General features: G+C 56.2%; 2 protein-coding genes across 5 annotated transcripts; both read right to left on the bottom strand.

Moving 5' to 3' along the window:
* Window positions 1–576: 576 nt before the first annotated feature.
* On the bottom strand, window positions 577–21,613 carry LOC122363293 (probable cardiolipin synthase (CMP-forming)). Of its 4 annotated transcripts, none has more exons than XM_043332379.1 (7): window positions 21,527–21,613; window positions 21,158–21,328; window positions 14,256–14,730; window positions 13,276–13,449; window positions 8,607–8,786; window positions 3,229–3,389; window positions 577–1,769 (listed from the first exon to the last, which is right to left on the bottom strand). In XM_043332379.1, exons 3-7 carry the CDS (start codon window positions 14,718–14,720, stop codon window positions 1,664–1,666), a joined length of 1,086 nt encoding a protein of 361 aa, XP_043188314.1. In that variant the 5' UTR covers window positions 14,721–14,730; window positions 21,158–21,328; window positions 21,527–21,613; the 3' UTR covers window positions 577–1,663. The 4 variants fall into 4 exon arrangements, with proteins under 4 accessions (XP_043188314.1, XP_043188315.1, XP_043188316.1 ...); XM_043332380.1 differs by having other exon boundaries at window positions 21,158–21,320; window positions 21,527–21,590; XM_043332381.1 differs by having other exon boundaries at window positions 21,158–21,333; window positions 21,560–21,582.
* Window positions 16,163–21,297, bottom strand: LOC122363292 (cytochrome b5 reductase 4-like). Its single transcript, XM_043332376.1, has 2 exons — window positions 21,141–21,297; window positions 16,163–19,171 (listed from the first exon to the last, which is right to left on the bottom strand). Exon 2 carries the CDS (start codon window positions 19,152–19,154, stop codon window positions 17,595–17,597), a length of 1,560 nt encoding a protein of 519 aa, XP_043188311.1. The 5' UTR covers window positions 19,155–19,171; window positions 21,141–21,297; the 3' UTR covers window positions 16,163–17,594.
* Window positions 21,614–22,829: the final 1,216 nt, after the last annotated feature.

Raw genomic sequence — 22,829 nt, 5'->3', positions numbered from 1 at the left:
GTCGTAGCCGTGTGACGGCGGTCCATGTACCGCGGCCGGCTCGACCTTGGCCGGGCCGGCCGCAGCGCAGTTCGTAGACAAACAGACCCCGGCACCGTCCGGGGCTGAACGGGCGGAGGGGAGGGGGGAGCCGCAGAGTTTAGAAACCGGCGAGTCCACAGCGAGGGATGGCTGCGGCACAAGCCGTGGCCATTCACTGCTCAGCGGCAACGATGGAGTGTGCAGGCCGATGCACACTCGCCGTGTTTGCGGTACGCCGCCGGCTTGCACGGTGCTGTTGGCGTGCGGTAACTGGTTGAGGACGGACGTATGTGGCGTCAGCCGGACGCTCTCTACTGCGAGGCTCTCATGTGTGGATCCATCTCCCCTCATGAGTCGCTTGTATGGAACACGAATCCATAGACATAAAATGTTTATTTCCAATCGGCACATTGCGTAAAAATCACAGTTGCACTATTAGCCCCATGCCACTCTCAATTATTCAACTTCACTGTGATTTGAGCGGACTTGGCTCCCCATTAGGAGAAAAACGGCTTAGCGGGTCCCGGGGATTCGCGGAGGTGCTGTCCCTCTCGATCCAAACAGCAAGCTCGTGGTACAGTATAGGTGATTGCACACAACATCGATGCCGCGGAAAATATGCGTCCAAAACGCTCGCACTTGCACATAGGCTACCTGCCGTGCACTCACTACAGCTGGACTGTTTGGGCACGTTGGTAGTGAGTGGCTCGGGCGCCGGCGGCTCTAACCCGCGGCGCTGAGCCAGGCCCGACTCCCGGCTGGCACCCTAAGCAGTGCCCCGGCGGCAGCTGGGCGCCGTCACGCCGAACACATGCCGCAGTCAGCGTCCGGCCGGCCGGCGGGCTCCCTTGCACAGCCGCCCGACACGGCCGTCTGCATAATGCATAATGAACACCGCGCCGGGCCGTGCACGTCAGCTCCCAGTACCGGGTGAATGCACCTCATGGCCGTGAGTCATGTGCCTGTAGCCGGGCGAGTCACGGCGCCGGCAGCCGGGCTGTGATCCGACTCTTTATGTCCTTGTCTGAGGGCGAGCGTCAACTAAGGATGATTGTCGGTTGGACCGGACTGCCGGGCTGTCGGCGTCACTTCGCCAGACCGTCAGTCGCCTGTCACTGTCAGTATCAATCTGCCAGGCTACCTATCTGTCAGTCAGTCTGTTCACCAGACTGTCACATTGTCAGTTCGACAGACTGTCACTGTGTCAGTCCGCCAGGTTATCAGCCGGTCTGTCAGTCTATCAGTCTGTCTGTCGGCCATGATCAGGCTACGCCGCGTCAATAAGCCAGCCCCCCCAGAATGTCAGTTCGCTAAGTCCTGCTCAGTCGGTTTCGATCCTCGTTTACAGTGGAGTCGGGGGTGTCCCGTCCGCCCCGCCGTCGGCTGACTCAGCCCTCGGTTCCTCGCCGCAGCAGCTGCGGCCAGGGCGGCCATTTGGCGTCTGCAGTTGCCGTCAGGGCGGCCGTTTGCCGTCTGTAGTTGCCGTCAGGGCGGCCGTTTGCCGTCTTTAGTTGCCGTCAGTGCGGCCGTTTGCCGCTGGAGTAGCCGTCAGCGCGGCCGTTTGCCGTCTGTAGCTGCGGCCAGGGCGGCCGTTTGCCGCTGGATTTGCCGTCAGCGCGGCCGTTTGCCGCTGGAGTTGCCGTCAGCGCGGCCGTTTGGCGTCCTCTTTGTCCAGAAGCCGGTAGGTGGAGCTCTGTAGCAGGGCGTATACCATTCCCGAGGTGACAGTGGTGCCGGCTGTCACACACCTGTCGGACGACGGTCACGGGACGGTCAGACGACCCGTGACAGATCTGACAGACAGACGGTCCGTGACAGCTGGACGACAGACAGTTCGTGACAGATATATAACAGACGGTCCGTGACACACAGATGCCAGCCAGGTGATCCGTGACGGACATGTGACAGTCAGGCGGTCCGTGACAGACAGATGACAGACAGATGTTAATCAGACGATCCGTGACAGACAGATGTCGGTCAGACATGAGCAGAAGGTCTGTGACAACCATGCGACAGTCAGACCCTGTCGGACGGACACAAAACACCATAGGTACGTACACACACCACCGTACACACTACAGAAGTCGTCAACGTATTTTGGAACGCAATACTTTGATTTTTTCTAATCATTATTGTTCCAAGTCCGACTACAGACCACTACAGCAAAGCGTATTTGAAAACATGATCCAACTGACCAATGTATTTCAAAACATGACCGATAACACGTTCAGCATGTGACTCGAGGTACAGTCAGTGCTGACTGCAGCGGAAACCGGGGGGCGATGTGGAGGCGCCTGCGGAGATTGCGGCCCCGTCCCGGGCCGACCGACCACACAGGAAGGGGAGGGACGGAGGGATGTCCGGGGGACGTGCTGATACCGAGCGCGGCTGCACGCCGGTCTCCAGTCGCCACGGACAGACCGAGACCGGGCACCGCAGCACAAACCCTCCCACCGCGCCGGAGAGCGTGATCGTCACACCAGACCCAGCAGAACTGGGTATTCTCACCAGACCGCAGGACTTTCACCAGAACACCAGACTCTCTCATCAGTGAATCACATTCGCGCACCAGAGCAAGTATGAGCAAACCATCTCAACCAGATCACGTCCCTCCAGAGCAGCACACCCTCTCGCCAGGGCAGGGGCGGATCCAGGATTTCCATAGGGTGGGGGCAGTCAGCACAGGGGCGGCACATTTCCCGCCTACGGGGGCGGCATTCACTTCACTGCAGGGGCGGCACTTCTACTTGAGGGCGGCACTCTGACTTCAGGGAGAGAAGCGACATAATCTAAGGGTTGAATATAAAATCAGACAGTTGCTAGTTACTACCACAGATTAATATGAAATGAACTTAAAGAAATGCTCATTCCCGTAAAATGCACTCCACCGTCCATCGAAAAAACGACGCCCTCCTCCGCCGCCTTCGAAGGCGGGGTGGCATTTTTCGATAGGCTAGGGGCTTCGGCCCCCTGGATCCGCGCTTGCGCCAGAGAACAAAGGACCCTCTATCTCTTAACAATATGGGGCGGTTTACCCCTTCCAGACATCCGACTTTAATCACATAATCGATCCTCTCGCCACTAAATAGCTCGATTTTTCTCTCTCCCTGCTTCCGTATCGCCGTGCTACCAGAGCAGACCCCTCGCCGCCCCAGTAACCCTCCTCACCAGAGCAGACCCCTCGCCGCCCCAGTACCCCCTCCTCACCAGAGCACTCTGAGAGCCGTGTGGTCCACGAAGCCCAGCACGGGAGCGGCCAGCGTCGAGGCCACCAGTGTGATCTGTAGGAACGTGTTCACCTTGCTGATGAACGTGGGCTCCAGCTGGGCGGTGGCGAACGTCGGGTCAAAGTAGCGCGACAGCGTCACCTGAGGACGACCGCGTCAGACGGTCAGATCGGTGTGTCACCATCAGACGGCCAGATGTCGCGGTTAGAGGATCAGAGGCCCCGGTCAGACGGGTAAATGTCACGGTTAGACGGTCAGAAGCCCGGCCAGACGGTCAGACGGGTATGTCACCATCAGTCGGTCAGATGTCGCGGTTGGAGGGTGAAAGGCCCGGATACGGTCAGATGTCAAGGCTAGCGGCTCAGATGTCAGGGTCAGAGACCTCAGTCAGACGGTCAGAAACACCGCCACTGTAGGACGACCTCACATGGGTCGCCGGTCCACGGGGGGGGGGGGGGGATGTTGGAGCGCTCCGGGTCAGTGAGAAGTGCAGACAGGTCGATACGGCCGCCCGACTCTGGCCGACCGGCGGGTCGATGGCGGCGGTCCCGGTCGCCGGCGGGCGGCGGACACGGAGTGGTCTGCAGCGGGTCACGGACTCACGGACAGTGGGCAGCCGCGGACACAAGGTCACTAGATAGGGGAGAGTGGGGTAATTTGGCCGCTTTTTCAGAAAACGATATAACTTAAAATTGACGACACATTTCTGCATTTTCTCAACGCTGGCAGGTGTCGTATTCATTTTACTTTACTGGACAGTGAACTTGAAATGATAGAGTAATTACTTATATTGAAATTGTGACGTATTACAAAGGTCTGCAAGGCGACCAAATTGCCCCACTAGCAGGGTTATTTGGCCGGGGGTGTGGGGCAATTTGGCCGGTGTTAGTTTGCGGTCGGGATTTTCTGTTATATTGCGAGTCAGCTTCAGATTCAGCAATGACGTGTGTCCCATGACGCATTTGCCGCATTTTGGAGGTTGACTCAGGGGTCACAGGGGTCAAAATAGCCAAATTAGCGGCTCTAGATGCGAAGACAGTTTTTTACGAATAACTTTTGAAGTAATCAAGCTAGGCCAAAAATTCGAGTACCATCGTAATTCTCTCGTCAGTCCGCATCGAAAGATATATGTGTTGACCTTGAGAAGTCAAGGTCAAAGGTTGACCTCAGGTCACGTTGCATATGGTCGCTTGACCTCAAGGTCACGTGATTTCAAGGCCATCATGCATATCATTCGATGCGCCTTGGCGAGCTGAACAGAATGAGACCATTTGTGCGGCTGTACCATTTTTATGTAATGATTTATTAGCAAAAAACGTTTGGTAACCTTTGATGACGTCACATGCTCTTACAGTTGACCAATCGAAAGTAAGGCATCAAAGTAGTCAAAGTTGGTCATGAATCATGTCATTTATGGTACAATTGACCATGAAAACTCGGCCGTCCCAGCATATAGACCATGAGCGCACCGGCCAAGTTGCCCCGCTAGTCCCGGCCAAATTACCCCATATTGTCATTCTGAAAATTTTTGTCTATAAAGTCATCACGGCTATACGGAATTAGATAAAATTGCTCTTGGAACCGCTGAACACCCCCAAGAATGGCGCTATAATGTCTGAATTCGTTTTTAGCCCAAATACTACATGTTATACAACTTTGTAAACAGAAGTAAAAGTTACCATTTTCTAATGAAATTAACGTTTTATTAATTTTGAATAAAACTACGAGGCGCAAAGTTTTGACATTTGTCCTCCAGTTATTTCTACCCATGACAAATGAATAGAGACTAGAGCTATTTCACTCACTTTTATTAGACAGCGTACAGGTGGGGGCGGCCAATTTACACCACCGGCCAAATTACCCCACTCTCCCCTAGTCTCGGACAATAGACAGCCATGATCTGCATTAGATGGTTACGGACAAGTTACCCTCGACAAGTTCGGACGGCTAACAATAACGAATGCTTGACAGTCTGAGTCACGAACACTGGACGGTCACGAAATGTGTCCCGAACTCAGTTGGTGCCGCCAGCCGTCAGGCTATTGATCCGGCGTGCCGCTACACGGGACCACCGGGTCGGGGGGTCGGCGACTGACCGGCAGGGGCAGCGGCAGGGTCACCGCCAGCTGGAGATAGGGAGAAGGATACCCGGCGGATCAGGTAACCCTTCCAACCAACCTGATAATTACCTTTCAACTTCGGTATGCTATGTCACGGACACTTCATCACTGCATAAGGCGAAGAAAAAGCTTCGAGCACAAACGTTTCTCATGTATCGTCCCATAAATATGAAAAAGGGCCTGGCCATCGTTTCATTGGAGCAGCCAATAAAAGTCTTCGAAGTAAAATGCAACTACATTAAAAAAAAAAACGGAAGGAGCGTACCGCGCTCAAAACTGAAAAACAAAACATTCGGCTTAAACAAAACGCAATGAAGGGTCAAACGATGGAGTTAAAAAAAATCGAAAAAGAAACGAAGCCCCTCCAAAGCCTGAGCCTCTATTATTGTCACACGTCCGCACAACACAAGCCACATAAAAGAGAAATAAGACTTTTCCCTCATCATGAAATCAAGCTCAGGCCTCACGGCTTCCATTTCATGCGATGGCCGGCCAGTGTGCTGCCCCCTTCAGGGACGGCTGCGCACCCTGGCGGCGAGACACAGAAACTGGTACGGCCGCGGCCGCAGGGCCGAGAATAAAAACGTAAAGTAATCTTGATAAAAACAGCCAACAGGGCTGCCTAATGGATGGCTTTTGATGGAGTTTAGCCAACATTATCTTAGCAAACGTTTCCTCATTAAAGGATATCATCATCACAATAAAGTACATTATCATGCTCCAGCTCCATAATATCCTTTTCATGCGCTCAAAAGCAGTCGGCTGATAAACATGCCTTAGCTTCTGTTCAAGCCTAATGAATCCAAGATGACAGAATAGGTATATACCTGCTTAGCGATGCACAGGTGAATGCAATGGTATCGTAATAATCAAGAAGAACGCAATCATAAATACATTTCAGAGATGTGTCATGACATGATTGTGTCGAGGAACATAGTGGGGAAAGGTTTTGTTGAACATCATTAACATGCTTCCGAAAGTTCCGTGTAAAATGACTGCTGTGGGCGAACGGAGACCACCCAGCGCCTCGACTACCGATGCCGACAGCAGCCCGCGGCCCGCGGCCCGGGTCAATAGCAGCGGTGGCGCCACCAATATCGATGGCACGCCTCTGACCGGAGATACGAGTCGTCGGGCCCGACAGATAACGACGACCAGTCCCCGGCACAGGGGGGGGGGGCGTACTGTGGCACAGCCACCTAATCCCTGGAATTAGGTAACAATTTGCGACAAAACACAAACCTTTGTAAATGATTGTCAGTCACCAGGCAGCAAGTAATTTATGATAGATTTAGCCTCATCTTTGAAGCATCCTTTGGCTTTGTCCGATGATTTCCAGGTGACTGATACCATATAGCTTTTCTATGAGGTGTCGTCACAATAAGAATATCTTACCACGCAATGGCACGGGGAATATGCCTACGGAACGAGGGCCGGTGGGCGGCGGAGGTGAAGCCGGGGCTGGGACACGCCCTCTCTCCGGCGGCGGAGGTGAAGCCGGGGCTGGGACACGCCCTCTCTCCGGCGGCGGAGGTCAGGCCGCAGCTGGGACACGCCCTCTCTCCGGCGGCGGAGGTCAGGCCGCAGCTGGGACACGCCCTCTCGCCGGCGGCGGAGGTCAGGCCGGAGCTGGGACACGGCCTCTCTCCGGCGGCGGAGGTCAGGCCGGAGCTGGGACACGCCCTCTCTCCGGCGGCGGAGGTCAGGCCGGAGCTGGGACACGCCCTCTCTCCGGCGGCGGAGGTCAGGCCGGAGCTGGGACACGCCCTCTCTCCGGCGGCGGAGGTCAGGCCGCAGCTGGGACACGCCCTCTCTCCGGCGGCGGAGGTCAGGCCGCAGCTGGGACACGCCCTCTCGCCGGCGGCGGAGGTCAGGCCGGAGCTGGGACACGGCCTCTCTCCGGCGGCGGAGGTCAGGCCGGAGCTGGGACACGCCCTCTCTCCGGCGGCGGAGGTCAGGCCGGAGCTGGGACACGCCCTCTCTCCGGCGGCGGAGGTCAGGCCGGAGCTGGGACACGCCCTCTCTCCGGCGGCGGAGGTCAGGCCGGAGCTGGGACACGCCCTCTCTCCGGCGGCGGAGGTCAGGCCGGAGCTGGGACACGCCCTCTCTGTGGCGGCGGAGGTCAGGCCGCAGCTGGGACACGCCCTCTCTCCGGCGGCGGAGGTCAGGCCGCAGCTGGGACACGCCCTCTCGCCGGCGGCGGAGGTCAGGCCGGAGCTGGGACACGGCCTCTCTCCGGCGGCGGAGGTCAGGCCGGAGCTGGGACACGCCCTCTCTCCGGCGGCGGAGGTCAGGCCGGAGCTGGGACACGCCCTCTCTCCGGCGGCGGAGGTCAGGCCGGAGCTGGGACACGCCCTCTCTCCGGCGGCGGAGGTCAGGCCGGAGCTGGGACACGCCCTCTCTCCGGCGGCGGAGGTCAGGCCGCAGCTCGGACACGCCCTCTCTCCGGTGGCGGAGGTCAGGCCGCAGCTGGGACACGCCCTCTCTCCGGCGGCGGAGGTCAGGCCGGAGCTGGGACACGCCCTCTCTCCGGCGGCGGAGGTCAGGCCGGAGCTGGGACACGCTCAGTCCCACTCTCCGGTGGCGGAGGTCAGGCCGCAGCTCGGACACGCCCTCTCTCCGGCGGCGGAGGTCAGGCCGCAGCTGGGACACGCCCTCTCTCCGGCGGCGGAGGTCAGGCCGGAGCTGGGACACGCTCAGTCCCACTCTCCGGCGGCGGAGGTCAGGCCGGAGCTGGGACACGCCCACTCTCCGGTGGCAGGGACTGTCCCCAAATCACCCCGCCTCGAAACACACGCCCATCGGCGGCCGTGATACCGTGATGTTATGGGTCATGGAGGCGGAGTCTTTAAGAGTTCCTCACGTCCACACCGGCGTCCCGTGCAGCCCACACGTACTTACCGGTGGGAGGGCGGAGGTCGCCAGGTTCCTTGGAGATCGCACGTACCGGCGGCGGGAGGAGTCCCAGGGTCTCACTGACCTCACACATACCGGAGGGGTCCCAGGGCCTCCTAATGAACACATAATGGCGGGGGGAGGGAGCCCAGGGTGCCCTCAGACATACCGGCGGTGTCATGGGGCGGTCTCAGGCGGGATGGGTCCAAGGTACTCACAGGGGTCCCACGGTATTCCGTAGCCCACACGAACTGGCGCGGCAGTGGGAGGGGCCCCCGGGTCTCTCAAAGGGGACAGAGGGTCTCACAGGGGTCCCAGGGTCCGCAGAGCCCCCCGCACGTACCGGCGGCGGGACGGAGCGGTGCCGCACCCAGGCGGCGGCGACGATCAGTCCCAGGTCGCGCGCCACAGTGAGCACCGTCAGTCCGAGCGGGATCAGACCCGTGTAGGTCAGCGACAGGAACAGCGTGGCCACCAGCAGCTTGTCGGCCAGCGGGTCCAGGAAGCTGCCCAGCAGCGACGACTGGCGACAGGACGGCGGGCGTCACAGGGGCAGGGGGTGTGTCACAGGGGCACAGAAGGCGTCACAGTGGGACGGAAGGCGTCACAGGGGCACCGAGTATCGCATGGGAGTCCGGAGGGCGTCACACTGTATTGTATTGTATTGTATTACCTTCATGGACAATCCACGCGGGGCGTGGCGATTACAGTCCAGAGTCTGAGTCGGGCACAAACAAAAACATGCGGGGACAAGAAACACAGGCATACAGATTCAATCGCTTGACATTCGCTCTCTCTATATACAAACGGACGATTCAGACAGCACACCGCACACGGATGTCGCACCTCCTTCCCCTGACACGGGTCATCGTCGGGCGGTCGCCATCGCCGGACAGACTGCAGCCTTGGCCGCACGGGCGAATGGGGCGGGGCGCTGTTCGATGACACCGGGAGGCAGACTGTTTAGTAGCGCCGCGGCCCGGTAGCCGAATCGTCGCTTGCCAGTCTCGAGCCGCGAGCGTGGAAGGTGGAAAAGGTGGTCCTGCCGGGTGGACCTCTCTCGCGCGTCACTGTTATTCGTGAAGATGGCAGCTAGTGCTTCGGGCTCGCCGTTGCTTATTATTTTCTGCGCAGTTACCATGGTTTTAACATCGGCCATAGCTTTCGGAGGCATCCATCCGAGTGAATCGCGGAGGCCAGAGACGTGATCGAATTTCCGGCGGCCGAATATGACCCGTGCTGCAAAGTTTAGAATTTTTTGAAGTCGGTCGAAGTTTTTCTGGGAGCCATTTCCATATACAGTGAGGCAGTACTGGACGCGCGAGATGACGAGTGCAGTCACGATCGTTTTGAGGATACCGTCTGGGAGGCAGTGTCGTGCGTGGGAGAGGCCGATCAGTACGCCCATGCAGCGACGGCTCAGCTCGGCCACGTGTGCTTCCCAGGTGAGTGCGCCGTCGAATACAACACCCAGGTTTCCCACCTGCGCGCACGGCAGGAGCTCAGCGTCACGGAAAGAGATTTTGAAGCGAGGCAGGTTACGTAGGTTTTGTCGGCTACCGAATACCATCAGTTGAGTTTTAGAAGCGTTGACTTTCAGGGCGTGTGCGCAGAACCATGCGTTAAGTGACTCTAGCGATGTCTCCATGCGCGAGATGAGACTCCTGATGTCGTTGCGTGGGCCGCTCACCAATATCTGGGTGTCGTCTGCGTACTGATAAGCGGTGGCGTCTCCGGCAAATAGTGAGAGGTCGTTGGAGAATATAGTGAAGAGGAGGGGACCCAAAGCCGAACCCTGGAAAACTCCTACGGTGTTTGGGAGCGGTCGAGAGGTTATCTTACGGCCGGTTTTGTCTTTCAGGGATACACTCTGCGTGTGTCCCTGAAGATAAGCCGAAAACCAGGAGGTCTCAATACCGTAGATTTGGAGCTTTTTGACAAGGAGTTCATGGTCAATGACGTCAAAACATTTGCTAAGGTCTATGAGGCATAGCATTGAGATCTCACCCCTATCGGTGGCGGCAAGGATGCTATCTGTGACTGACAGCAGTGCAGTCTCAGTGGAGTGTCGGGGGCGGAATCCGTGTTGGGTAGACGAAAGAAGGTGGTTATGGGTGAGATAGTGATAGAGCTGCTGATGGATTACACGCTCGATGATTTTCATGATTACGGGAACTAGGGAGATCGGTCTGAAATTGCTGGGGTCAGATGGGTTGCCCGACTTGAAGATCGGTTGAACGATAGAGTGTTTCCAGGGGTCAGGAATGTCGGAACGGGTGATTGAGACGTTAATGATGTGTAAAATGATGTCGCCAATAGTTTGGAAGCATACTTTTAACATGCGGATGCATATACCGTCAGTGCCACGCGCGGCAGAGTTTCGCATGCTGAACACTGTGAGTCCGAGTTCCCCGAGAGTGATGGCCCTCGGCCTAAAGCTGCATGCGCCGACACGGGGTAGACGTACATTTAGATCAGTATCGTTGTTTTGGGTACTCAGTTCGGTGGCAATGCGGGGCCCGACAGAGACGAAGAAGGAGTTCAGATCGTCGGGAGATAGATCGGGCTGAATATTTGGACCATCTTTCTTTCCAGCGATCACTGATTTGATGCTTTGCCAGACTTTGTTTACCCCACGCTCGCTGATCTCGTTTTGGAGGACGTGACGGCGGTCTCGGCGTAAGGCGGCACGGACGGAGCGGTTAAGAGCCTTATACTCGGGAGACTCGCGGCCTAGCCGACGTAACGCGGAGCGACGCCTGGACATAATGTCGCGGGTGGCGGCAGATACAGGGGGCGCTGTAGGATTTCTTATCAGCACATTTTTGAGGGGGGCATGGTCGTCGAAGACAGGTAGAAAGTTGTCTAAAAAGACCTGCCACTTGTCAGCAACAGACGTCGAGTTATAAACTTCCTGCCAATCGACACTCAGCAGCTCTTGGTTGATAGAGTGAACGTCCACTTGGTTAAGTGATCTAGATTGGATGACAGTTGGTTTTAGGCGCTGCTTAGGCACGTCGACGGTCACGTGGATGAGTTTGTGTGGGCTGAAATGGCAATGGACTACGCTATAAGAACGCACAAATTTTCGGTTTTGTACAATACACACGTCCAAGAGAGAACCGGTAGTGAATGTTGATGTTGTCACGAGTTGATCCAGGGAGTAGTCAGAGAGGAACTCGCTGATGTGTTGACGGGCGGGAGAGCTAGCGCTCTTTAACAAGTCACAATTCAGATCGCCGCATATAACAAACGGGACGTTGGGGTGGTCGATAAGGACACGCTGAAGCTGGGTTTCCAAGTCTGTAAAATCCGCACGCAGTGCGGTCGCGGAATAACGCGGCGGTCGGTACACCGAGCAGACAATCAGATTGCGATTTTTTGGTAATTTCAACAATGCCCACTGCGATTCCAGAAGACTGTCCGGGCACTGCGAGCTTGGTGGCTTCAGTGCTACAGGCGTAAGGTCCGCTTTGGTGATGATGGCGACGCCACCAAAGCCTCGGCCGTCAGGTCGGTCCACCCGGCTGATGGAGTAGCCAGGGATGACCAGGAGGCGATTGGGTGTGCTCGGTCGTAGCCAAGTTTCGGACAGAAGCATGACGTCGAGATCTTGGCGGTTAAGTTCGTCCGACAGCTCCAGCAGTTTGGGCTTGAGGCTCTGGACATTGAGGGCTCCGATTTGCAGTCCGGTGCCGGGGCGATGAGCGGTGGGCGCGGTCGCGGTGCGGCCCCCGCCCCGCCCCCTCCGTCCACGCGCGCCGCGGCGCTGCGGCCGCCGGCCGCCGCCTCGGGCCGACCTAGGGGCGCCGGTAGCTGGTGCGGCGGGTTGACCGGCTGGAGCGGGTGCGGAGGCGAGGGCGGTGGGGAGCTGGGCGTGAGGCTCGGGCGATCCGCCGGTGGGCGGCGGTTGTGGACGGCGTCCGTCGCAGCGGGCCGGCTTGTGGCGCGTGGAGCCTCTGATGGGCGGGGCCTGGGCTGCCGGCTGCGCGCCGTGGGACGCGGGCAGCGCGAGCGGCCGCTCCCCACCCCCGCGGGCCGGCGGGGCTCTCAGCTGGAGGGGAGGGTGAGGCGACACGGCCGCCAGCTGGCGCCCGTGGGGCTCGGCGCGCGGCGCGGGACTGCGGGCCGTCGTCCCCGAGGCTCGGGAAGATTTGAAAACCGGCAGCCGTTGGGTGGCTAGAGCTGGGGCCGGGTCACAAGTAGAGTTAGATGAATTCCGAGAAAAATTGCGTGGGAAAGCAGGTTTTCTTACGGTGAGGTGGTGCCTGAGACGGTGATCGGCAACTCGAAGCGTGGACCTGGGTGGCGGCGCTGGTGCCGGGCAGGCCACGACGGTCAGTACCCGCACTACGGCGAGCAGAACCAGGAGCCGGGCGATATCACGGTGCATGTTGAGGCGAAAGGGGTATTGGCCACGATGAGATCTTGAAGAGGTTGCAAACGACGTATCCATGTAGAAACTGTTCAAGTAGCACAAAACCACACTCACACTCACACTAACACACGGAGTAGGCAGAAGGGGGTAACGGGGAGGAGTGAGCAGCGCTCGCGTCCGCTCGCGGCGGCGCGCTCAGCTCAGCACACTGTCACGGAGAGCGTCACACTGTCGGAATCAGACTGGACGCCGAGGCGACGGTGGGGAGAGAAGAGTACAGCGGTGCGATGGTGGTGAATTGACGGCGAGAATCGAGCTAATGCAAAGACAAGTACCGGACAGAATGCGAAGCCAATATTTTATGGCTATTCTTTTGGGGTAAATGATATACGCAATTGTCAAGTTGATATAGCATAACAAAGTGAAGGAACAAACGAAAACGGCACAATAATGCAAAACGAGTCAGCAACTCTTCTTCATGAAATCTGCTGGCAGCCAATCACCCACTTGTTTGAGAAAAGCTGGCCTGTAACTTTCGCCCAGCCTGTCCGGTAAGACCCACTCGTGCGTACCCACCTGTCCACCCACGCCCCGTCCACCTGTCCACCCACACTCCGTCCACCCGTGCCCCCACCTGTCCGGGGAATGTGCGCGCGATCCAGCCGTCCAGCAGATCGGTCACCCCTGCCACGATGAAGCAGGCCAGCGCCGGCTCGTAGGCCTCGGCCGCCACCAGCCACCCGATGGCGGGCGTCAGCGCGATCCGCGTCACGCACAGCGCGTTTGGCACCGTGTAAATGTTCTCATGCTGGAACACACACATCACACACACGTCATCAGCACGCGTGCATATAACCTTGCCTGTGGAACCGATATCCGCACAAGAATGGAATGTTTCAACGTAAAACCGATACTTATATCACTCATGTCATTTTGGTTTATTCAGGAATCAACCTAGCAGTCGCCCGTGAAATCATTGTTGAAATTGAGGGTTTGTCAACAAAACAAAAGAAACAAGCTTTAGCTGTTTAATTAGAGCTCCGAAACGCAACCGTCACTTAAGCTTTTAACCGAGAGCCAGGGACCATATAAGTCACCCCACTGCTCAGCACTGTGTCTGTGGCCCCAGACACGGGTCGAAGAGTGTTGAATAGCGCAACGCTAGCTGGTTTGGCCACGCTGGGTCGCTGCCTCCTGCTAATGTAATTGGACCGCTCTATACATGGAGTGCTCGGCCCCCATTTGGCGCCATTCAGCCATTTAGTGCAGCGGGCCAGTGCTGCAGGTCACAGGACGAGGAACGGCTCTCAGAAGGGAAATGTTCCACACCACTCCCGGAGTCGGGGATGAACCACCAACCCTCAGAATGGGCGTCCACCAAACCCTTCACAGGGAACTGCTTACACAAGAACGCGGATATTAAAAAGACCAATTACTAAAACTCCAACTCCATGGCCTAATAAAAAAGCATGACATGAAGTATGAACACCACAGGAGCATCAGAGGGAGTCTCCTGCCTTATGGCGTGTCAGCTCATCGATGTCAGCCAATATACTCAAAGGAGGGCGCGGGGCCTTCCAGGCAGCCTGCCAGCGCGTCGCCCGCGGTACATACCGAGACCATGCGCCGGACCGTGGAGCGCATCTGCTGCCCGGTGCGCCGCACGTCTTCCACCATGCTGCGCGGCGGCTGGTCGCTGTGTTCCCGGGCCGGCTCGTCGCTGTGTTCCCGAGTGGACTGGTCGCTGAGACTCCTCCACTGGAAGGCCGGGCAGGCTGCCGTCCGGACGGCGGTGGACAGCCGGGCCGACTGACGGACGCAGCGGCCCGGTGAAGGGGCCGCCGGGCCGCAGGTGGACGGCGAGGAGAGCGGTCCACAGCAGGGCGCCGCGGGGACGCCCGGCGGCACGGCCAGCCGGTGCCCGGAGCGGCACAGCAGCAGGGTCAGAGACGGCGGAGGCGGCGGCGGCGGCGGGACGGGGCCTGCGTCCACCAGCCGGAGGGCGCCGGCCGTCACCGGAGGCACCCGCGGCACGGCCGCCGCCCGGCGCAGCAGGCGCGCGCAGCAGCCGGTCAGCATCTCGGCGGGCCTGCCAACAGCGCCAGACGCCGTCAGAGCGGGACGAGGGCAGGACGTGGCTGCCTGTCAGTGGGGAAATGGGTGACATAGACTCTGATCGGTACAAGATCACGTCACAGGATAAGCAGCACTCAGTATCAGATACAGATAGAACACCGATACCAATCTTACGGAAAACTCCTTAGCAGTTAGCAGTTAGCACCAACGGTATCCAGCATGGACAGTTCTCGATTTGCCAGAAATCAGACCGACTCTCATGGATATTTGACCATTACGTCACTCAGTCTAAGCTAGCCCTGCTCATTAAATATCTTAGTTAATCATCGGGAAGGGGTCTCAGGTGTCTCACAGTTCTCTATCGCCTAATAAACCATACATTTCTGCCATTTCATTCAAACCTTTTGAGCGAACAACCTTACTCCACCAGCCAGTCACGTTGCGTGAAGCAGGCACAGCCATGCTCCATTAACAGCGAGCAAGTGGAGAAGGTTTCTACTTTCTAGCCTAATGGCTCCTGCGGTCACGCAGTGTTCCACACAATCATGCTAGATTCATTGATCTGGTGGACTATCGTCAGTTACTGAGGCACGGCACCATGACAATATCCTCTTCCAAAGCCACCCTACCAAGCATCATCATTCCGACAGCATGTCTATGTCTGTTACCCATGCAGCAGGAATCCTAAAGAAGAGCACCCGTAATGGACCGTTCGCTGCGCACTGTCAGCGGACCGTACTGATCACCGCAGCTCCGTGGCAGCTCGCTCTGGGCCGCTGTCGGCCGGCCCCGGGCGGCGGCGGCGGGTCGTCCGCCGTCGATATTGGACCCTCGTGACGCCGGGGCGGCTCGTGTCACCTGCTCAGCCGTGGTTATTACCCCGGCGGGGATCAATAAATAGCGCAGTGAGCTCGGAGACGGTGATCAGCGCCCATCGCCGGCCGTACGGCGGACGCAACCACTGACAGACCCGACCCGACTCCGCCCAACAGCGACCCAGTCAGCCAGACCAGACCAGTGGCACAGACCAGCCTGACCAGTCAGACCAGACCAGACCAGAACCCATCAGATGATGGAGTGTGGAGAGCGGGCACAATTTGGCCAGTCAAACAAGACCTCTTGGACAAAGCGTCACGGGTCGAACCGCTACCCTCTTAGACAGGGATAGCGTTCTAGGCCAGAACTCATGGATAGCGGAGACCGTGGGTGCTCTGAGCCTGGTCCGTCTTGCGGTGAGTGTTGACCGACTGTCATGAACCCAGCGACCGACTGGGAGCCACTGCTGCTGTGAGAAACCATGTTAACTGCCGATGAACCATTAGTACCTACGAATCACCAGTGGGTGTGCAGCCCAAACCACTGCTCAGCTGTTCAGCCAAGAGAGCTCGATGTTAGCATTTAAGGCCAGAATATATCTGTGGAAAAGTGTCACAAACGAGCCGGTATGCTGGTACTGCCGTCACGTCATTTATTACCACACGACGCACCTCTGGCCGGACAGTCTACCCGCGGCGGCACTCTCGCCCGCACACGCACGGTCCGCCGCGGTCGCCCCGACACGACACGGAGCGGGAGCGGGGGCGGGGGCGCCGCCGGCACACGGACGACGGCCCGCCCGCTGACAAGGCAGGCTCCTGAGTGGGTCGAGCGTGCCGCTCAGCGCCGTAACACGGCGACAAAAACCCAGCGAAATGCCGATACGGGCGGCAAACCTAACGGAGCGCAGAGCGACGTCTATCGCGAGCGTGATAGGTGGGGTGTCAGCTCTGTCCTAGGAAACGTGCGGTGGGAGACTGCGTTTATAAATGGAACACAACTGTTTGTTGATGCTACACAGAGTAGCAAGATATCATGCCGCCGCAGCAGCCACGGGCAAACGGACACCACGAACATGAGAATAGTTGCAGAGGTACCTATTTTGACAATGTTCTGTGACGACCCAAATCCCGTGAAGACGACGAGCTGGCACCGAACAAAGCGATATTCAGTAACATTAGACCACAGACGACAACGGATAAACACTGCCACAGCGGCGACCGGCTGAGGCAGTCTCCAGTGTACCTATAACAACAAACACCAACACTAAACGGCACCGAGGACGTCGGCTACTCTGCCGGTCACCAGTCACCAACGCTAACGGCACCAAACAATCCAATCGCCGGAATCATTAACCAGAGCCACAAAAGATCTACACGGCCCGTCACGCACACATTTATGCGGTTGCCTGATTGTTCGATTGACTTATGGAGTTTTGGGTCATTTGCGTTAACTGCTCGTAAAAAATCACCTCCAGGAGAATCTCAATGAGACATCTGTCAATCTCAACGGTACAAACATCCGTTTGTGATCCGATAGTTATGGAGCTTTGACTAAGACTACAGGCGTTTGTTCGCACTCTCATATCAGCGTCATACGTATACCCACCGGGCATCTTCATGAACCACCTCATCCGTCCCACATTGTGAATTGGTTCAGTGGCAGGCCAGCAGCACGACTGGACACACGTCGCACATAAAATATCGAGTACAGCGCGGCGACCGTGGGCGCGATCTCACTCCTATCTGATAGCATCCCTAGTGAAAAAATACTAAGGCAGCATCGGCCCAGCACTGTAAAAAGGAACTACGAAACGTAACACTGGCCAAATCACGGTTTAAAATGTTAGGTTTAAAAACGTCATGTCACATTAACGCTGAAGACTTATGAATGCTGAATATTTCTTAATAGCTTGGTCTTGCCAAAGGCAAAGCAAACTCGCTGAAACGCTGGAACCATCTGGCAGCAACGCCAACTTAAACTCAGTCTGACATCTACGTTGTTTCAGCGCCCGGGCCAATATCATGAATCGCAAGATTCCCTTCACGGCTGCAGCTCTGCCTAGCCATCAAACACGTGGACCTGTTGGTCGGGCACCCCGAGCTCTGCCAGCAGCCGACTGCAGGCGGCCGAAAAGGCCGTGGGTCCGCAGACGGCCACCAGCAGTCCGGGCCGCGCCGGCTCCGGTATCAGCTCCTCCAGCAGCGGCGCCGACACCCGGCCGCGCCGGCCGCTCCACGCGCTCTCCGCCTCCTCCTCCGAGAGCACGTGCAGTACGCTGAAGCGCGCCTGGCGCTCGGCCAGCGCCGCCCACTGGTCGGGCCACAGCAGGTCGCGCTGCCGGCGGACAAACGTCACCAGTCGGACGGGCGCCTCCGCCGACTGGTCGAGCACGGCGCGCACCAGGCCCACCATCGGCGTCAGCCCGGTGCCGGCCGCCAGTGCCACCAGCTCGGCCACGTCCTGGGGCCGGCGCCGGAACGTGCCCACCGGCTCACTGACCTCCAGTGTCTGTCCGAGTCGCAGCGCGTCCAGCTGGGGCGTCAGCACGCCGTCCGGGTACACCTTCACCATCAGACACAGCTGGCGTTCGGCCGCCGCCGACGCCGCCGCCGCCTCGCCCACGCTCTCCGGCACGGGCGTGTAGGGCCGCTCCAGCTGCGCGCCGCACACCGTCCGCCGCACGAACACGTGGAAACCGAGCGGCACCCGCAACGAGCAGCCGGCCGGCGGCTGCAGCAGCAGCAGGCGCGTGTCGTGGCTCACCGGCCGCCGCTCGACCAGCACAAACGACACGAACTCGGGGCAGAACTGGGCCAGCGGCGTGCTGGTACGGTGTCCGGCCAGCACGCGGCCCGTGCTGGCCCACTGGGCGGCGCGCCGCTTCTCCAGCACAATTTCCACCTTCCCGGCCGGCGACACGGAGGTCTGCGCGTCCGGACTGACGTCCTCCGGCAGCTCCCAGTGCAGGGTGAACACAGAGTCGCGCAGGTAGACGCGGCACAGCAGCCGGCGGCCCGTCAGTCGCACGCTGACGTCGTCAGCAGTCAGCCCCGGCTGCCGGCAGTAGGTGATGAGGTGCAGCTGCTGGGGGCTCTGGAACCAGTCGAAGTCGGGCCCGGCCGCCGGCCGCGGCGGGGGCCGCGCGGGCGCCGGCGCCGGGGGACGCAGCGAGACCGGGCCGGGGGGAGGCGCCAGCGAGTTGCCGCTACTGCCGCCGCCGCCGCCGCCCACACCCAGCGCCTTGCGGATCAGTGACTTGGCCAGCGACTGTTCGCCGACGTACTTGCCCACCAGGCACTTGCTGAGCATGCCCTCGTAGTTGACCCAGCGGTGCACCGAGTCGAAGAGCTCTGTGCCGTCGGCGCCGGCGGCGCGCATCAGCTCGTCGGCGCCGCCCGGGTGGTACTCCACGTAGCGGGTCACGTTGTACACCTGGCCGCGCAGCGCCATCCACAGGTCGCCGGGACGGCTGTGGCGCGCCAGCTCGTCCTTGGTGACCTCTCGCCGACGGCCGCCCACGCCCGTCAGGTCGACGCCGCTGTTGGTGAGCCGGATCCAGTCCATGAGCGATCGGCCCGGCGCCAGGGCCACCTTGTTGCGAGGGTTGCCCGTGGCCATGGTGACCCGAGCGCCACCTACAACAGACGAGCAGCGGTCAGCCGGCGGCGCGCGCGCGCGGCGGCGGCGGCGCTCCGGCCCTCCTGTCCGGGGCTGGAGGCAGGCAGACGCGGACCTGTGACCCCGCCAGCTCCGCTGCATGACGTCCCAGCGCTGAGCACTGTCTCAGACCCGTCCACAGCCGCAGGGCCCATCGCCACAGCATGTTAATTCGGCCTCAGATTACAGTCATTATGATAATGAATTGTGCTTCAGAGTGCAGCAATGATAATATTACATGACATTGATATCATAAGTTCCATTGGCTGTCTTATTTTCCTCCTTCAACCTTCAGTTTTGTAAGACCTTATTGTTCATAAATCGGAAAAAGATTACCTAGGTAATGGTAGGTACCTATTATTCACTTAGGCAGGATAAGGCTGTATTTTTTTTTTTTTTTTGCTAAGTTATTCCTGACAATAAACCTTTTTATGCTTAAAATGATATCACCTCCAGGACAGGGACAATCTCACACAATATTGTCCTCGTCCTTGGTAGCTTCTTCTGGTACATTTGTGATACCTTCTCCAATTGATCAAAGCCTTTGAATAAGAGCAATAATGCAAAGGAATATGTCAATGTATGTTCAATTATCCATTGATTCTGGTTGAAAGATTGTGTTTGGGTAAATGTGATTACCCACTTTCACATATACTCATGTGGTTATATGCATTATGGCTATTTCACCATTTTGTCCATGTAAATATGAACCCAGCTAATTGAGTAAACAATATCTGACTTCATGCTGTTGTCATGCTTATCTATTTTGCAATGATATTGGCATGCTAGTTCATTTGACCAGGCTATTGTCACTGCTGGTCGTTGCTGTCAAGCATCATATCACAGTAAGTGCATGACTTATGCTGCAGCAGCCTGAGAGATGAAATCAGGCAATACAGCCCCCATCCAGCAAACAGGCAAGAACTCCTTAGTTGCACTTGCCAGGTAACTGAGTAAGGTGACATTTCCATGAAATTGTACATGGGAAAGCCAATTCCAGCCATAAGGAACCAATGGGAATATGTAGGAGTTGTCATCCAGCCCTCATACTTGCACTACATATTACATAATTTCAAAGTATGTACATACCTGCAGCCTGCTATGAAGCAAAATAGCTGGTTGGCCACTGCTTGACACCACTGACTTTCCCAAAAACAGTGTCTTGTTCACTGTTCAGTCCTGAACTAGGACTGAAGGTAGTGACATAGCATAACCATCACACTTTTTATGAATGCCATAAAATTCCTGTATTGTTGAAAATAGGACTTCATTGCAGATACCCAAAGATGATACTATAAAATCTTTGTTAGCAAACTTAACCAAAATCCTTAAAAAGTAGGATAACGCACATCCACCACATTTAGCCTAGGAACTTTGCTCTTTTTGTAGCAATCCCTGCTTCAAATGTCTACAGATGTACTGTTTTACTGACTACTATCATCCAGATATAATACATCATAGTTAGGTAGTTACTAAATTTGGTACCTATATAAAATCAGGTCATAGGTACACATAGGACAGCTGACTCCCCTAAAATCTGTGTTACGCCACCACCCACAGTTGATTCCACACCACATGTGCTGAATCAGTGAGCCTTCATGAACAACATCAGCCGTCACACTGAAACTGCTATACTCGACAGTCATGCAAAGGTACTCCAGACTCGTAGGTACAGCCCACTGCTAAAGTAATGTAGGGTTTTACCAATCTCAAAGGTTGGCTTTGACTGGCGATTGTTTAATGCGGAGCGATCGAAAAGAAGATGTCAATAGCTAAAGTTGCAGCTGCAAGGGTGACGATACATATAAGCTACATTCAAAGTTTCATTGTAGCCTGGCTAATCGTTCCTAAGCTTCAGAAGCAGAACATACCCATGACTGAAACCACACATTACTTCTGCTGTGGACTGTACATAAGAATTTCAATATGAAGGGATTCTTCACTCACTTTTCCTAGAAACTCACCAACTGAGTATTTGCAACCACCACTGAAATGCAGAGATGACAAATGAAGAAATCAAGTACCATACGATCCTCCACTTCAGATCTTTGCTTTGTTTTAAATCTTGAGAAAATGATCGGCGATCGGCTAAATTCAGTTCAGTGGCTAAATTACTTGAAAAAAGAGCTGAAAACCTAACAGAGGCCTCTTGCACCAAAATCCTCTTGCACCAATGCTTGGATTATTTTGCATCGTATACCCAATCCAAGACTCAAATGTGACAATTTGCGTGTAAAATTTACCAAGCACCTGTAGGATTATGTATTGGGCTATTGCAAACAAATTTACCACCGTTTGATTAGCTTATTCTGAAACCGGTTTTTCGATTTTACCTAGCTAGGTAGTTTGGTGCAAGAGGCCTCAGCTCTCTCGGACGGCTGATAGCAATGAAAACTTGGTGGAAATTTCATTTTGTCCCCTTCGCGCAATATTTGAAAGCACAGAAGATTTCCCTTAACTTTTGCCAAGAGCAATTTATGACAGCAAAGTTTTGTTTGTATCAATTTTTTAAGAGCAAGATAGCAGTTTTTATAATCAAAAAAATCCTTCAAAATTTAATAAGAGGGTTTTTTTTAATACATTGAAAATCAAAAACTTAACAAAAACTAGTAAAAGAATCAGTGAGTTCATAGTTAGCTTTACAACCGCTAGGTAAAGCGCAGCTTTTCGTTTCCACCATAATCACTTATGCAACACCTTTTAAAGTCTGTTCAAAACACATCGATGTGCTGTTTTCGACTGACGTTCAGCACGAGTTCTCGTTGAGTTTGTACGACTTCGTTCACATATCATACAGCAAATAATGTTTTCGAACATAGCAGGTCATCGCCTAATGCTTTGAAACGGCATCGCGTCTTGCATTTTTTGAAGTGGGTAACTCGAATTGGAGGTAAAAATGATTTGTTTTGTGTCTGGGTTTGGTCGTTTCGTTTTCAATTATGAATATATAATAAGCTGTGGGCATCGCTAACAATATATTGCGATATATTTGTACTCATCTGTCACCAGAGGACATGCTCTGAAGCTGCTGAAGCCTCAAGCTGCTTCAAGACCCAGGAGACACACTCTGTCGGTCCGCGCCATCAACGACTGGAATGCGCTTCCTGCCTCTGTGGTCCTCTCTACGTCTGTCAATATCTTCAAAGCCCGTCTCGACTCTCACTGGGGTGATGCATCCTTTGACATCCCAGCCCAAGATTCATGACTGTCTCTAGTAAGGAGCTCGATGAGATCAGATCCCTACAGGCCTTATAGGCCTCAAAATTCTGTATTGGTAAGGTAAGGTAAGGATATAAACAACTGGTAATAGATGGTAGCAGATCTTGATCTGGCGGCAAGGAGCCAGGCCAGGCCAGACCGCAGAGCACGGCAACGAGTTGTCGAGCCCAGAGCTGCACCAAGAGGGCTGTTCACGGGCCCTGTGTGTGGTAGGACCGTACACAGGCTCCAAGCTCATCCCACTGTGTCCCTACGTCAGCCTTCCGTTGCTGCATACAGTGGGCGGACAGGGCCGGCCACAGCGATGGCTGTGTGTGATCCACCACACGCAGCTGTGTGATGTCATACTGACTATCTATCCCCTGCTCCCATGCCTGCTGCACACACTGCACACACCGCACTCCTCAGTTTATGGTG

Source organism: Amphibalanus amphitrite, unplaced genomic scaffold, assembly GCF_019059575.1.
Source record: "Amphibalanus amphitrite isolate SeventyFive unplaced genomic scaffold, NRLGWU_Aamphi_draft 000614F_arrow, whole genome shotgun sequence".
In the NCBI taxonomy this organism is placed as follows: Eukaryota; Metazoa; Arthropoda; class Thecostraca; order Balanomorpha; family Balanidae; genus Amphibalanus; species Amphibalanus amphitrite.
This window is presented reverse-complemented; position numbering and strand designations above follow the sequence as displayed.

What these genes read in the sequence shown, in the direction of transcription:
- LOC122363293 (XM_043332379.1), bottom strand. Translation starts at nt 14,720, where the DNA reads ATGCTGACCGGCTGCTGCGCGCGCCTGCTGCGCCGGGCGGCGGCCGTG. An exon ending in CGCGCACATTCCCCGGACAG is followed by an intron (nt 8,787 to 13,275) that starts GTGGGGGCACGG and finishes TCCTGTCGCCAG; the next exon opens with TCGTCGCTGCTGGGCAGCTT. An exon ending in ACCGCTCCGTCCCGCCGCCG is followed by an intron (nt 3,390 to 8,606) that starts GTACGTGCGGGG and finishes GGTCGTCCTCAG; the next exon opens with GTGACGCTGTCGCGCTACTT.
- LOC122363292 (XM_043332376.1), bottom strand. Translation starts at nt 19,154, where the DNA reads ATGGCCACGGGCAACCCTCGCAACAAGGTGGCCCTGGCGCCGGGCCGA.